At 39.6% G+C, this 16,624-nt stretch overlaps 1 protein-coding gene across 12 annotated transcripts in view; it reads left to right on the top strand.

Annotated features, from left to right (window-relative positions):
• The first annotated feature begins 766 nt into the window (after window positions 1-766).
• The window catches only part of ZFC3H1 (zinc finger C3H1-type containing), a 41,732-nt gene continuing 25,874 nt past the window's right edge, over window positions 767-16,624 (top strand). For 9 of the 12 annotated variants that reach the window (XR_010999101.1, XR_010999104.1, XR_010999103.1 and 6 more), the window contains exons 1-9: window positions 767-1,415; window positions 5,713-6,132; window positions 9,695-9,759; window positions 10,015-10,213; window positions 10,399-10,625; window positions 12,229-12,352; window positions 13,836-13,933; window positions 14,907-15,110; window positions 15,742-15,906. Coding sequence is in view for 6 of the 12 variants with exons in the window: in XM_068190216.1 (XP_068046317.1) it covers window positions 833-1,415; window positions 5,713-6,132; window positions 9,695-9,759; window positions 10,015-10,213; window positions 10,399-10,625; window positions 12,229-12,352; window positions 13,836-13,933; window positions 14,907-15,110; window positions 15,742-15,906 (2,085 nt within the window). In the remaining 6 variants the exon portion in view is untranslated. The remainder of the gene's footprint in view (window positions 1,416-5,712; window positions 6,133-9,694; window positions 9,760-10,014; window positions 10,214-10,398; window positions 10,626-12,228; window positions 12,353-13,835; window positions 13,934-14,906; window positions 15,111-15,741; window positions 15,907-16,624) is intronic. The other 3 variants (XM_068190219.1, XM_068190218.1, XM_068190217.1) reach the window with 3 other exon arrangements.

Raw genomic sequence — 16,624 nt, 5'->3', positions numbered from 1 at the left:
CCTTAACAACCAACTAGATAGCAACAGAATGCTGCTTAAGAGATATGAAAATAAAACAAATGATTGAAGGTGTTTATACAGTTGTTTTACACTCCCTGATGCTCACTTGTCACTTTTATCACTGAAGGCATTAGAGCATTGAACGTCTAGGCAATCACAGCTCTGGAAAGCTTTGCAGAAACCTTCTTTAAAAATTTAACATTAGTTTAGCTACCAGGAGGGTTCTGGGGTTAATGCTTGAACACCCACTGCTTTCCCTTCTTTAGCAGCCTGCGCACAGTTTGGGGAGGGCAGCAGGGCACAGGCCGCACCAAGAGAGAAATGGCATCTAGCGCTCCCAGTGAGCACCCAGGAGGCCCAAGCCCCCGCAGCTCGGATGCCGCTAAAGGGAGCTACCACTGATCGTCCCGCGGCGGACGGCAGGGCAGGACAGGGCAGGGCAGGGCAGGGCAGGGCAGGGCAGGGCAGGGCAGCCCGCCGCCATGCCACCGCTCCGTACCCACACAGCGCCGTGCCCTCCGATAAGATGGCGGCCTCCTCCCTCGCCTCGCTACCAACATGGAGGGCCGCGCGCCCATTGGCGCCCGCCGCCGCCGCGCGATAGGCTGAGGCGCCGGCTTCCCCCGGCCGAGCGTTGCACGGCCGCGCCCCGAGTGGGGAACTACATTACCCAGGATACCCCGCAAGAGGGGCGTTGCTCCGAGCCGCTTCTTTTCGTCCGCGTCGCGGTTCAGTTTCCTCCCAGGCGGGAGGGACGGGGCGTGGTCTCGCGAGAGTCCGCGCGGGCCGGCGGAGGGGGCGCAGCGCGCGCTGAGACCGTTGTCGTGGGCCCATGGCGGCCGCGGAGGCGGCGGCCGCGCCCGACCCCAGCGGGCTGTCCCCGAAGGAGGAAGGGGAGCTGGAGGATGGCGAAATCAGCGACGATGACAACAACGGCTTCGGGTCCTATGGCGGCGGCTCCGAGCCCGCCGGCGGCCTCGGTAACGGCGGTAGCAGCAGTAGCAGGCCGTACTCGAGGCGCCGGCCGCCGCCCGGGCTCCACGGGAGCGGCTCCATGTCCTCCCCCGGGCGGCCCTTCCCGCGCTCGCGGCACCAGCCCCCGCCCGACACGGGACACGTGCACGGCCACGGCGGGTACCGGCCTAAGGACTCGTTCCGCTCCCACCCGCCAGCGCCGCGGATGCCGCCGGGCTCGCACTCCGACACGGGCCCCCGGCTCTCCTTCTGGGAGCGCAGCCACAACGCCCTGGATCGGTTCCGCTTCCGAGGCCGGCCCTACCGGGGCGGTGGGCGCTGGGGCCGGAGCCGAGGCTGCAGCGATCGGCCAGGCAACCCTCCGGGGAGGCCGCCCGGAGGGGGAGGCGGCGCCGGGTTCGGTAGTAGCCAGGGCTGGAGGGAGCCCTCGCCTCGAAAATGTATCCTTGAGACGTGAGCGGGGTGGGGGGCCCTTGCTGCTGCGGTGGGCCTGGGTGTGGCCGTGCCGCGCTACGTGGCCGAAAGCCGTGGGAAGGGACGCGTTTCTCTCCCGCTCTGGCAGTGGGATTCCCGCAGCGGTAACGGAGAGGGAGGCTCCCAAGCTAATCCTGGGGGTTGGCCGGGACAGCCGGCCCTGCTTAAGGAGAGGCTGCTGGGAAGTCGGATTAGTGCCCTGGCCTGGCTTGCAGCTCGGCCGATCTGTCGGGTGTAGGGAAGAAGGAAGAGCATACCCTGAAAGGAAGCTTTTGTCGGTTAGATTCCGGGCGCCTCCTTTTCTAGCCCGAAGTGCGAATATTGTGAAGTAGGGTCAGTCTTTGGTGCGGCAGTTTTAGTATGTATAATTAGTGTCACAATAGTAAAGCTAAAACCCTAAGCTTGTTAATTTACTCTGTTGGGCAATTAAGGGTCTACTGTTTTTTTCATTTTCTCTTTCATCTCTTCAGAGGCTATTGCACATAGGTTTAGCTTTAGTCAGTTTTAGTTAAGCTGGAGTGGGTCTGCATACACAAATTTTACATTATATGGGCATTCAGATGAAAACGATACCCACCATTTCTTGAAGGATGTTCTCCACTGATTGCTCTTAACAGTTTAGGTGACTCATTATGAGAGTTCTGATATTTCATCCATTTAGGAGCAGGAATTGTGAAAGTGGTGGGAAAAGCTTCCCTAATTTTTCCTGTTTGCTATAGGAAGTAACATAAAGAACTGATTCTGAGTGTAGCTTGAGGCAGCCTGGTTACTTGATGTAACTGCATTGTTGCCTAACTGAAAATGTAGATGAGTGTAAAAAACACTGAGCAAGAGAGATGGTGGTTAAATCCTCTTCTCCAGAATTTTACAGTGTTCTATTGTCCTTCATATCAATAGTCAAAGGATGTGTTTTTGCTAGAACCAACAGATCTTGTTTTAGATACAAGATTATTATTTATGTCATTAATATTTTTTATTTGTTTAAGTGTAGATGGAATATGTAAATTAGCACTAGAGATGCTTTTATTTAGTCTCAAGTTACAGCATCATTGAAGGCTTCATTGGAGCCCTTCATTCAAGGGCTCATTTTATGTTGGGAGGCACCAAGTGAAGATGTAATTTGCCCAAGGTTTCACAGTAAGACAATTTTAATGATGAATATAGTTTTGAAGTCTCTTTGCAGTGTTGCTCTGAGTACCTGAAAGTAGTTACTTTCTGTGTAAGGAGTAATTTGCAGGGCAAATGTGGAGGTTGTCCTAAACAGAACTTGCAATGTTTCGTAATGAGACTGATGCAGTCTCCTTCTCTCTTTTAATTAAAAGAGCACTCAGAAACGAATAATTCCGTTTTCAAACCAAAAGTAGAAAATGAGGATGTTGAAAGTGTTCTTATTCCTGGCACTTAAGATTTATGCATCTGTTGAAACATGGTAGATGGAGGATGTTCTATTACTCTTGCTCTTTAATAAGTGAACATTCTGTTGTTTATGGATTGTATGGTTAAGGAAGGTCCATGATTTTCCCTCGATACGAGTTACTTCCTGATTTTTTTTAACATCCTTGCCACCTAATAAGGTCAGTATTAGAGAATTAATAAATACTAAGGTGCCTCCATGTTGCTAACGTTAATGGAGTACTGGTGTAGTTCACTGGCATGTGACCTCAGAGGAGACTTTCATATCAACTGGTCCAAGGAGGCTTGTGGCCTGGTATCTGTAGTTCCCCCTGGAAAATAAATGTTTTAAATGTCTTGAGTCCTGATTTTGGCTTCTTCTTAGTAGCCGGTACAGTGCTGTGATTTGGGTGTATTGTGAGAATAATGTTGATAACACACTGGAGTTTTAGTTGTTGCTGAGAAGTGCCTACACTAAGTCATGGACTTGAAACATCCCATGCTCTGCCAGTGAGGAGGTGCACAAGAAGCTGGTAGTGTGCAAAACTGAGACCCAAACTTGGCCCAAGTGGTGTTGCATACCACAGAATGTCATGCCCGGTATATAAACTGTGAGGAGTTGGCTGAGAGCCACTGATTGCTGCTTGGGGCTGGGCTGGGCATCTTTCAGTGGGTAGTGAGCAATTGTATTGTGTATCGCTCTCCTTCCTTGGGCATTATTCCACTCTCTCTTTTTGTTATCTCCCTTTTCATTATTATTATTACTATTTTACTTGATTTCCATTATTAAACTGTTCTTTTTTCAGCCCACATTCCCTCAACCCACATTACCATTTTCCAAGTTCTTTCCCCATCCCACCATGGAAGGAGGAGTGAAGTGTGGGGTAATAAGTTGCTGACCAGGGTAAACTATGACAGTCTGGTAAGACAGAGATTGTTTACTTGATTTATCCTTGGAGCTTGTGCTTTGCACCATGTTTTGTAGGAATACATATGTAAGTGGAGTAAGGGACATTCTTTAAGGTGGAACACTTAAAGAATTCCTTTTACTTTTTTTGGGATGTTAGCTTTTATTAGGGTTTTCTCTTTCAATTCTTGGCAACTTTAATGTTAAGCTTTTATATAGTAGTTCTCCAGAAAGTCTTGCATAGAGAGTTGTGGAATTTGAGTCTGAAATACAGAACAATTATGGAACTTCCTTTTTCCGTTGAATTCTATACTCTTCACAGTGTACATTTTTCTTCATTTCTAATTCCCAGTTTCTTCTTTTTGGTTCTTGGATGAAGTTTCTCTTGAGTTGGTTGAAGCACAGTTGTTTTAATAAGTACATGCCTGTCTACCTTTCACAGCACTTCATGGAGTCTTGCATTCTATGTGTAGAAGCACTAAGGAAAATTTCTACATATGTGAACCACAGAATTTCTGGTTAACTCCATTGTGGGAGCTTCTAGCAATTGTATTATGCTGAGCACAAAAAACATCTCAAAACTGACTTGTTATCCATCTCCAGATGACTTTGGAAGCTATTAAAGTATTCCAGTAGCAGATCAGTCAGACTTATTAGCTTCAAAATTTCTTGTGTCTTATGAAATGATGAACGTAGCTGGTTCTTTGGAAGTAGATAGGTGTTGGAAGGGAATTTCACAGATATGCTTATTGCATAATTTGGTGTTATACTGCATATGGTTTTTAGCATTTTAAGCATATTTTTAGACTGTTAGATTGCTTTTTGGATTTATGTAGTTTATCTTTGCTAGTTTCTGCTTTTTGTGCTGACACTTGAGAAAGCACTGTATAGCAAAACATTTCCTGGTATTACGGAAGTAGCTTTTGCAGGATCCATACTGAGATTCTTCATACTAATGTTAGAACTTAGCAAAACATCCAAGTAGTTGATGCTTGTTGTGAGCAGAAGACAAATATGTTTTCCTTTGAATTCAGTATGTCTGCATTCAGAGGACACCTATTTTAGCTTCTGGTTTATGTTGATGAAAAAGCATTTTGTGTAACTGGGTGTGTGAGTCAGCTGTTATCACAGTGGGGTTGATACTGTGAGTCAAATGAGTAAAACCTGACATGGTATCCTGAAAGATTTCCCCTTGAGCATGATTATTTTACAGGATTGTTTTCAAGGGTCAGGTTAAGGTTAGAGGAGTTGATAGTGACCTAGAAGTGACAACTTTTGTTCTGGGTAGAGGTGCCTAAGAGTATTTCCACTGCTTGCCTTGAACATTCATAAGTAAACTTTTCTGAGTAATTAGTAATTCCCAGTTGTCTTCAGCATTTCTTAATGTTTTGATCGCAAGTCTTCGTTACTTTTTTATTCCCTTCAGTTGTTCATTGATTCTTCTGTGCTTTACCTCATTTGCTGAACTGCATTTAATGCAGTGTGTAATTGTGCTATGGCCAAACTAAGTATTGGCTAGATGTGGCATTTTATGAAAGTCTAAAATGAGTGAGAAAGAATTTAACCTGTCTTTTTCAGAATGTCAGATAGCAAGTCAGTACTGGAGTTATGAATTCTGGAAATTTGACATTCCATGATAGAGAACCATCTCAGCATTATAGCTGTTGTTTCCAGGAGGGTGGTGTCAGTAAGAGATGAGACTTCTCAGCAATTCATGACCTTCTTGTCATAAGTAGGATATTCAAAATTGTTGGTTTGAGAAAATGTTTGTCAATATGTAATAATGGCTACAGCTTTTGTATACTGCTTGTGTTTATTAAAGATATTTTTTAAACTAGCCTTAAGGTAAAATATATGAGAATGGACATAAGTTACGTTAGTCTTAATTGGTCTTCAGTGTTAATATTGCTACTGTTTTAAGATTATACAAGTTCTTGTCTTGAATTTCTTGACCTGTAATTCAGCTAAAACTTTTGGAAGGTCCCCATCTAGAAAGCAGAACCACTCTTCTAAAAATGAAAGCTCTGTGGAAGAAAGTTTTGAGGATCTGCTGTTGAAGTATAAGCAGATACAGTTAGAACTTGAACACATTAATAAAGATGAAAGACTGGCTTTGAGCAACAGGGAAGAAAATGAGAAACAAGATGGTGAAAAAACAGTGGACACTGAGGACCAAAAAACTATAGAAAATGACAGTATTAAAACGGACACTGTAAAAGAAGGACCTCCTGAGGAGAAAAATCCGGTTATGGGCTTTCAGGCATTTGAACTGAAACCTCTCAGACAAAAACTGCCTACTCCAGCTGAGAGGAGCAGATTGAAAAAAGGCAAAGAAGGAATGAAGCAGTCCTCGCAAAAATCTGAAGCATCAGAATCTGGCCAAGGTAAAGAAATACTTGTAAAGTTATTTTAGCTTGTGAACTTCTATTTGCTTGCTATTGATGACGTGTGAGACTACCTAGAGCAGCGGCTAGACAGTGTTAAAGGAATAAAGTAGATATTTATTAAAAAGGCCTTCAAAGGATACACCTTGGGCAGTACACGAGCCCAGCCGTGGCTCTGCCTAAGATGGACGCTTGGTCCCGAGTGTTACACTTTTATTTTTGGTCCATTTATGAATCAGGGTCAATTGTCCAATTACAGCTTCAGGTAATGAAGTCCCATCCTCCCAGATTGCTCTCCTCAGTTCGCTGCTGTTTATAGTTTTTGGGCCTGAAGCTTCAACGGTGTCCTTTGTTCTCAGGTTGGAAAAGGTTGTTTGTCTAACTAAACTGTGAAGAGACCTTGCTAACACTTTATATGAATTTTAGAGTTATATACTAATGCAGTACAGAATCTGGAAAATATGAAAGCTAAAAATTAAGGCATCACTATTACCTATTGTATTTATTAGATGTTGGGTTAAACTTTACTGTAATTAAAATGTTACAAGTTAAAGATTTAATGTACTTAACTCTTGTGGTTTTTAATTACTTGAATTGCATAAACATGTTTGGAAGCATGTTTTTGCTTTGGATTTGTATTTTAAATAATATGTTTTCTTAGACCGATTGTTTGGCAGAAAACATGAGGACAAGACTTGAAGGTTTTAATTGATATTCACAGCAGAAATCATTGACTTTCTACTGGAAGTTTTACTTTTGCTTTTACCTTGTTCTTTTCTGTAGAAGCAAAATGTGGGGATTTTTTTTAGCTGAAAAGAGAACATTTAGAGACGCCTTTTTCTGCATTTCACCTTTGTGTGTTTTCTTAAGTGTAAGACGGGATCATGGAATATCCTGAGTTGGAAGGCAAGGATCATCAAGTCTGACTCTTAAAAGTTAATGTCCCATACAGGGATCAAACCCAAGACCTTGGTGTTATTAACACCATAAGTGATTTTCACAAGAATTACTTTGATCATTGTTGATATTCATGAATAATCAAGAAATCATAGGCCAGAAATGGGAAGGATTTGTAGACAAAATGAAGCCAAAGAGTAGAATATTAATTCTTGTCGAGTAGAATATTAAGTCTTGTCAAAGATAGTTCTGGACTGCTGACTAAAGAGGGTAATTGCTGAGGTGCATTAGCCAGTTACCGAAAAACAAGTGATCATGTCCACCTGGCCTGTACTAAAAGCAGTTGAGCTTACTTCTAAGTCTGCAGCAAAATAAGGCAGCTGACTTAAGCTTCCTACTCTTAAGGCTGCATGTCCTTCTAGTAAGTGATTGCTGTGGTTGAGGGTAGTGCTTGAGGCTATCACTTGTCATCTAATGTTCACTAATTTGCCAGTGTGTGTAAACTATCAATTTGAGTGGGAAGAGACAAAGTAGTTAATGGATTGAATAAGAATGCAGGGGAGTAATTGGCAGGAATATGAAGAAAGGTAGGACTAGAGCAGTGAAAGTCAGAATGATTTATGTATGACTTCAGAACAAGACAGATCTTGTAAAGAAAACAAAAGAAAAAACTGATAATTAGTAGTCAAACCACCTAATTTTAGGTAATTTCTCCCCCATATGTGTTTCCCATTTAATAGAATTTTTTCCCAATAATTCCCAAAAAAAAAAAAAAAATTATTTCCCAATAATAGAATTTTTTGTGTTCTTTAGGAGTTCATACAAGTTCTGTTGATAGATATGAATAAAACAAATTTTGGTGATAAAAGAAAAACTAGTAGTCTGTGTGAAGTGAACATAGCAGGACCGGAGTAAAACAGCTATTTAAAAAGCAAAAAAATCTCAAAAATGCAGTTTCCAAACTTAAAAGCACTGAAGTTGATAATAGAGTTAATATGATAGTGAAAAATAGATGTTGTAATATGCATATTAAGAGCATAGAATTTTTGCATGATACTCAAATCTATGATATATGAGTGATCTGAAAGCAGACAGATTATGTATGAATGAATATTTATGACAATGTAAGGCAAGCTTCCGAATAAAAATTCAACTAATTGGGGTTATTGCAGATTCACGTGTATTAAGTGAATATATACTACATTAATCTCCTTACTGCCACAATACATGCTGCATGTATTGGAAAATCAGCAAAATTTGATTTTCACATTTTATTTATTTTTAAATAGTGTACTGGATATTCCTGCAGGTTTATAAAAATTGAGGAAATAGTCTTAAAACTCAGGAAATTTTCAGTCTCTCTCAATTTTCTGTGGTTCAGCTGCTCTGACAGGCTTGATAGTATTCCCTACTTTACTTCCCATGTTGTGCATTAACCTGTTGTGTCCATGTTGTCCCCTTCTGGTTTCAAAGAGCATTTGTACTTGTATAGAATGTCCCTTCATATGCTCGTATCAAAAAAAACTACTGTACCATCTGTCTTCCTATTTTCATCCTATGAAATGGATGGTTAGGAACTTGACATAGTATACTAACTTTTTTGAATTTTTTCTGTAGTTCATATGGGTATTAGATATTAATCTTTTATTTTGTTTACGCATTTTTAAAAAATGCATGCATGTGCAAAGAAGACCTTCAGCATTTAAGTTTCATTTTTGTTTACATATAAGGTCTTTTACTTTAAACAGTGCCTTTCTGAATATAATTTTTATGAAATGCTAGGACAAGATAAAGCTGTACAAAATCTGAATTTATTTTTCACCATTTTCAATTGTGGGAAGGAATCTTTCTTTGAAGAAAGAATAATATAGCAAAAGTACTCCAAGGTTTTCTAAACATTTCCTTCCTTTGTCTGATGCATATAAACTTGTATGATTATATAAAAAATGTGTAATTGTTTTTTTCAGCCAATTATATTACTAGTTATTTACTATAATAAAGTATGTAATACTGCAATATGTATGGCATTATGTATACTTGTGTAGAATATAGTATATTTATGTGTATATATATACATTTTGAAAATTCACTATATTTTGTAACTTCTAAGAAATTATTATTTTAGCATGTAAATGTTTATAGTGGGAAAACAGTGCTGTACTATTCATTTCCACTGTTCATTCCACAATAACTATTTTCTGTTTTCCTTTGGTGTGAAATGGAGCAAGTGTGTTCTTACTGCAGCTTTGGGCCTTCATATTTAACTCTGCAAAAGAATGACCAGTTGCTCAAAATAGCTGCCAGTGAAATATGAGATGCTCAGGACAGTTAGCTGACATGAGATGGTGGTACAAAACACATGACAAGAAGTCTTCTTTTCCCTTTGTCTGCAAATCTGTTTTTCTCTGTTTCTTGAGGAAGTACATGTGAACCTTAAGACAGAGTTACTAAGAAATGACAAGTCTTGCCTTAGGCTTATGGAGTCAAATTTATAGGAATATTTGTTCATGTGATCTTGCACGTACCACTGCTATTGTTTTATACTGTGTGTCAGTGATACTGATAAAATATGGTTGTATAGATTAAAATTCATGTATCATTTTAATGTAGCTCTGAGACATGAGAAACAGCTTGTTCAAAAATACGGTATTTTTTCTCTTGGAAGGTACAGAAGACAAAGAGCAAACATCAGTGCGAAAGCTTAGCAGTTCAGATGTTGCATCTGAAAAGGTAAGAAAATATTCCTCCATAGATGAGGTATGATTGCATTATGATACTCTGATAGCTTTTTCCAAATGGCAGTCCAGAAACATTCTGGTTATAGGAACAGTAAATTTTAAAGAAATGACACAAATAAAGTAGGATTTTGAACTTTCTTTTAGTAAAAATATTGGGGAAAGATTTCAAAAGACCTTGTAAAGAAAAAGTTGTTAAATTGTGTTTCTTGACTTTTTGTCTTGTACTTTCTTCTGTTTTCTTTTCAAGAAGCTGCTTGATGATGAGGAGGAGATGTCTGAATTGCAACTTAGGCTTCTTGCACTTCAGTCTGCTAGTAAAAAATGGCAGCAAAAAGAGCAACAGGTGATGAAGGAAAGCAAGGAAAAATTAACTAAAACGAAAAGTGTAACACAGAAAATCAAAGCCAGTACAAAAGCACATTCAACAAAAAAACCTAGTACTACAGGTAATAAGCTTATTGTTACTGAAATGGCTGTCAATGGTGTGGCCTCAAAAAAAAAGTTAATGTGAGCAATGCGCCTTTAGTCAGTCTAAACTCTCTCACATTTACTCAAAGCTCTTGAAGAATCTCTGATTAGGTGGAACCAATTAGGTAAGGTGGTGTTAATCACATACTTTTTTTATTTATAGGCAAGCAAGCTTTGAGGAAGCAACAGACAAAGACATCAAAGAAGATGCAGCAGCAAAAGGAACTAGACCGGCGGCAGAAAGAGGAAGACCAGAGGAAACAAGAAGAAGAGGAGGAGAGAAGAAAGAGAGAAGAAGAAATAAGAAAAATTAGGGACCTCTCAAATCAAGAAGAGCAGTACAATCGATTTATGAAGCTTGTTGGAGGAAAGAGGAGATCAAGAAGCAGGGTAACAAATTTCTTACGTGGTGTTCTGGCATTTCATTTAGGATTTGTGAATGATTTCTGTCTTGCCTCACCTGGTTTTGTGTCACCAGCCTGTCTGAATATCCCTGTTCTTCTCCCCGCTTCCCCCGCCCTTAGAATAATCAAAATATAGCAATGAAAGAAAAGCTCAATGTACTTCAGTGTTTACAGTGTTTAAATCCCATGATACATAGGCATTTCCTTTGGATTTGGAAAATCAGTTTTCTGTGAGTTGAACCTTTGCAAGTCAATGATAAAGCATTTTTCTTCTAAAGACATTTTGAACATTGTAATCAAAGAGCAGCCTGTAATTTAACCAATCAGTGAAATTTCCTTAGCTTTCTTCTTTTAGATTTCAAGATTTTCTTCTCCACATTTTCAAACTTTTTCTGTGTATACAACTTCAGTGGGTTGCTTCTGTCAAAATGTCCTTGGAGGGCTTGGTTGCTTTGTAGTAGTAGTAGAATTTTTTCAATGTAGTATTTAATCTACTTTATTGAGGCATAAGATATGCCAAGACAAAAGATAATTAGTTTAATCTCACATAGTGTCAAATTGATGAAGTAATAGAGTTACTGCAGTGGTCATCATGTTATCCTTGTGGTTGTTCTTGTTCTCTCACATTGAGATTAGCAAAAGGCACTTGAGTAACTAATGTCTTTCTCTAAAACATTGGTAAATCATAGAAAAATATTACTGTTCATATAGCATTAATTCTTTCAGCCTGGAAGTGATACAGCCATTGCAGGTGGATGCTTCAAGTGCTTGGACCTACTAATGCTGTAAGAAGAAACAGCATCTAGGGGGATTGAGGCTCCCTGTTCGAGGTCATGTTGTAGAAGAATCATATTTATAGTAATATTGAGTGGAAAATGGAGACTAAAAATGTTTGACTGTAAACAGTAGATATTTTAGAAGCTACCAAAATGTCTTCTGTATGCTTCTGAAACATACAAGTTAAAGAGTCTGAGAAGTCATACTTAGGGGTTCTGCATATTTTCAGTCCCAGGTATTCTGCATATTTTCAGTCCTGAACATTGATTGGCATCCATACAGTGTTAGGAGATCTTTAAACACTCTGATTTATGAGTTGACAGTCTCTGGGTTTGTCTCAGTGTGGCATGTGGCTCCTTCTGGGACAATAAAAAGATTCTTCACCTAGGAGTTGTTTTTAGCAAGGGTAGTTCAAGCAATCTTGGTAGTTGCCATGGCAGATTACCAGAAATAATAAAGCATTTAATTCACTTGCAGTCTTTCAGAAATATAAAACCATGATCATTTACCAGATATATAATGACAAAAGGTATTTAAAAATTGTTTCCATGTATCATAACACCCCCCACCCCATCATCCTGGGAGAGATACAGTTTTGCCTTTTGGTTTGTCTAGTTGCTACCTGCAGTTGATTTGATTACAATGAAATATTAATTTTCTTCTTCTTCTTGTACAAGATAAGTAAATTGTATTTATAAATCCATTAGAATGAAGAAAAAATTCTAAGGGCCTTCTTCCAGAATCTGTTTCTTAGTGGTTTGCTCTGAAATAATGATGTAAGACCAGGTAGATAAAATACTTTTTGTGTTTAGTCATCAGATACAGACTTGAGATGGTCTTTGGATAAGCAGTCTACAGAGAGTGCAGGAGGCATATATCAGTATGATAATTACGATGAAGTTGCTATGGATACAGACAGTGAAACTAACTCACCAGGTAAGACTTAGTTACAGTTTTCTTATATGGTGGTTGGTAAAAATAGGTAAAATGTAGGAAATAAGCTGCTGCTCTAGAAAGAAAGTGTTTTGAGCTGTCTGAATTATAGAACTAACATTTTAAGATGCACTAATTGTGTTAATTCTGACTCTTTCCATCTCTGCTGTAGTGGTATTTTTAAGGTCTTCAGGGTATATATTTTTCTCATTGCAGTACTGTGGGTTTATGCTTGTATATTCCCAATCAGCTGTGCAGGGTGTTGACTGGACAGACAGCAGCTTTGCAAAAAAAGGACCTGGGGGTCCCAGTGGACATTGAGTGACATGTGGGTTGGCAGTATGGCTTTGGGTGACAGGCGAGCCACAGCCTGGGTTGTGGCATTGTGACTGTTGGGGGTTAGTGGCTGGAAGGGCCTGTTAATCACTGATGAGATTGCCAGTTTTCTGGTTTCACAGTAGAAGAGAGTGACATTCTAGAATGAGTCTAGCAAAAGACCTTTTTGACTAAGGAAAACTGTTTCAGGCTTGTTTTTCATGAAGTTCATTGGGAGACTGCAGCACTTGGCTTACAGAGACTGAGAAAGCTGCATTTGTGTTGAGAAGGCTAAGGAAGGATTTTACTCTTGTCTTCAATTACTTATTGTAACAAAAAAAAATCTACTTAGATAGAAGGTGGTCAAACACTAGAGCAGATTTAAATGTTGTGGAATCTCCATCATCAAATATACCTAGAACTTGACAACCTGACTTTGGGGACAATCCTGCTTTGGGCACTTGTGCTGGGTCATACACTGTCCAGAAGTCTCTTCCAGCCTAAATGGTTTACTGACTCGAGTCTGAGGTGCATTTAAGGTAGTTGGGTTTCTGTGATCCATCTCAACATGTGGAGAGTTGAGAAAACTTCATTAAGCATACTACTTGATCGGCTACTTTTTTTCCTCTTGCTTTTCATCTTCCACCCTCTTTTTTTTCCCTTTTTTCTCCTTTCTTGTCAGCCTTCCCTACACATTATTTTGTTAAAATACTATACCTGCTATTTTGTATATGTAAGCTACACAAATCTCTCTTGATAAAGCATCTCAATTTCTCGTTTAATGTTTCAGAATTTATCAGCAGTGCTTTGGGTCTGCTTCTGTCCTACTTTATGTTGTGTTTTTGGTAGCCTCTAATCAGGCTACTGAGATCTTGTTTGAGAAGGTAAATTCTTGCAAATTAAATTCAGTTTGAGGGCTGCATTACCTTAGCAGTACTGGTTGGCTGTACTTATATTTTGTATATAAAACAGAAAAAGAAAATGTAACTACTCTTTCAAAAAATATACATACATGTGAAAAACACTGTGCTGTCTGGTGTTACCTTTGAAATTAGTGCATTTTAAAAACATTTGTGTCTTTCTGCTACATTAAATCAGTTGAAGCATAAAGCATGAGTTGTTGTTTAATAAATACCTGTCAGATGTCTTACATTCAGTATTTAAATTACAGCTTCTTCCCCAGTGCAGCCTCCTTTCTTTGAGTGTCCAGTAGGATATTTTCCACCTCCAGTACCACCAATTTCCTTGCCACTACCTCCTCCAATTCCAGTAAGTAACCTTGATAATTCTCATTTTGTCTGATTTGTAATGCTAAAGCTAGGATTAAATTTAGATTCTGGTTTTGGTATTATACTCTCTTTAATGATTCCCTTGAACTGTCTGTTAGACTTGTGGTTACTGTTAAAAAACTATTTCAGCTGCCTCTTGGCTGATGCAGTTGTTGGTTAATGGTGCTTTTCCCTATTGAATTGAAATTCTCTTCATTGTTAGAGCTGTGCTTTTTCATACAGAAAACAAAAATTGTCTGAAGCACATAAGGAAAAAGAATGAATTGGAACTGTTAGCACAAGGCAACTTTGCCCCTTATCTCTAGGCCACATATGTTGGTAGATAAGCTTGATCTCTGACTTGTTACCTAGAGGGGGGAAAAGCCAAGATATACAGCTCATCAGTCCTTCAAACTTTGTGCCTTTTGACTGTGTTTTCTGTCTTCTCACCTAAGAGTCCACATGGAAGTTCAATTAATGCGGAGCTTTTTTCATTACCAATTTTTTTCACTGAATGATTGTTACTCTTCTCAGAAAAGTGATAGAAAGGTACCATTTCCTCTTGTGACAGCTTCTGAACTTTTGACTAAGGGAAGCTGTAATTTTGTTAGCTAAGGCAGTTTCATAAAACTGTTTAAAGACTGCAGGTCAACTATATTTCTCTGGCTAGACTACCTGTGGTTGAGATTCTCACTTACATTTAGTTTGTATGTCTCCATAGCTTCCACTATCCAAATCTAACTTTATTGCTTCCATTAACCTCTGTGAGAAATAACTTCCTGTTCAATCACAGCCTTTGACAGGGATGTAAATGTAGTTTGAATGTTAATTAAACTGACACAGTTTAGGTTACTTTTAAACTGTGGAATAATCTAGGTCTTGACCTCTGCTAAGTATGATTGCTTATTACTATATTACTTTAAGGGGTAGTAATATTCACATTTCAGACCTTTGTTTTATTTTTTTTTCCTCAGCCTGTACCGTCTTTGAGCCATCTTTACATGGAGGGTATTCCTTGTGTTTCTCTTGAGCCACCTCCACCTCTTCCCCCTCTTCCACCTGAAGAGCCTGAACAGCCACCAAAACCTCCATTTGCTGATGAGGAAGAGGAGGAGGAGATGCTCTTAAGAGAAGAACTACTCAAGTCTCTAGCCAACAAGCGTGCTTTCAGAGCTGAGGTACTCTATTGTTTTTTGAATGTAAGCCTCTAGATGGCAATCTTGACCACAATTTCAATGTGACCTGTAAGTGGGGCTTACAGGGGTATTACGCTGCATTTCTGGAGACTTAAAAATCAACAAGAGCCACTCTGGAATTGTAAATTGCACCTTTGCTGTTATTTCTGAAGGTATTGGGAAACTTGAAGGTACTGAAAGTGGAGTAAGTCAAAGGAATGGTGGTTTTCTACCAGAAAATGTTTATTTCTTTTGAACTTTTCAGTTAGAAAGTAAAACAAATAACTTTGTTTCAGCCTCCTAGGAAAAGGAGTTGGAAGAGGTTCATTGGTTTTTGTTGTTGTTTTGAGGGTTTTCTTGGAGTGAGAAGCTAAGCTTGTGTTTTGGAAAAAAATATATTGGTTTTGACCTTAAAGCATCTTGGCAGTTGACCTGTGAATAACTGGCCTGCTCTTTTGTGCCTTTTTGATATTACTACAGCTTTGCAACATTTGCCTAATACATTTCAATAGTCTGCCTAAATCACATTTTCAAGTTCTGAGACATGTATGAAACAGTCTCATTTATACTCATGCTTTTTAAAATAGCTATTTATGATGTGTATTTTTAAGATCATATTTTTCTTCTCTTTTAGGAAACATCAAGTAACAGTGGTCCACCTTCTCCTCCTGTTCCAGAGAACTTGCAGCCTGTGCCAAGAAGCAATCTGTCTGCTGTCAGTATTAATACTGTGTCTCAGCCACGGGTGCAAAGTACAAAGTTTGTTAGAGTACCGAGGCTTCCACGAGCAGTGATCACAGTAAGGAAATACTGGTGCTTCCTACTAATAAGACTATGAGTTGAAACTGAGCTCAGTTTAAGTGAAGAGCAGACTTAGACTTAGGTTTTCTAGTGATACAGCACAGAAGAGTGAAGCTTCAGTTAAGCATTTGAATTATTAGTCGCCTTGACAATCCGTATGCTTTTCTAGAAAGACCTTGGCACTGAGGCAAGAATTTATTGCTGAATAGAGCATCAAAATATGCCATCATACAGTGAACTAAGAGATTGTAAATGTACTTCAGTTATTTTCTTATCCAGACTAGCACAGACACTATTGCCAAAACAAAGGCAGTCTTGCTCTTCCTCCTGCACCTGGCCAGTTGGTGTCTTCCTTCCTTTCAAGTGGAGTCTGGAGCGTCAGTCCCATTGCTGAACTTATTTAACGGGCTAAATTGGTTAGAAAACTAACTTTTGTGGGGGAAAAAGTTAGGGAAAAAGGAGGAGTTGAATTTTTTCAGTGAATAGTGTGTACGTCAGAGTTAGCATGTCTGAGTGTGGCTGAAAGATAGTATTTGTGAGGAGAGCCAGTGCCTTGCACCAATATAAACTGGAATTTCACCTGCCTCTCCTATTGTGGTGAAAAATTGATGCAGCTGGAGTACATACAGAAGTAGTAGATAGAACCCATATCTTGAGAATTTCCCAGAGTCTCAAAAAGAGCTGATTGTGGAAATTCGAGTATTGTTCCATTTAAA

Source organism: Anomalospiza imberbis, chromosome 5 (genome assembly GCF_031753505.1).
Source record: "Anomalospiza imberbis isolate Cuckoo-Finch-1a 21T00152 chromosome 5, ASM3175350v1, whole genome shotgun sequence".
Classification (NCBI taxonomy): domain Eukaryota; kingdom Metazoa; phylum Chordata; class Aves; order Passeriformes; family Viduidae; genus Anomalospiza; species Anomalospiza imberbis.
Note: the sequence above shows the minus strand (reverse complement) of the source record. Positions and strands in the feature narration are given on the sequence as shown.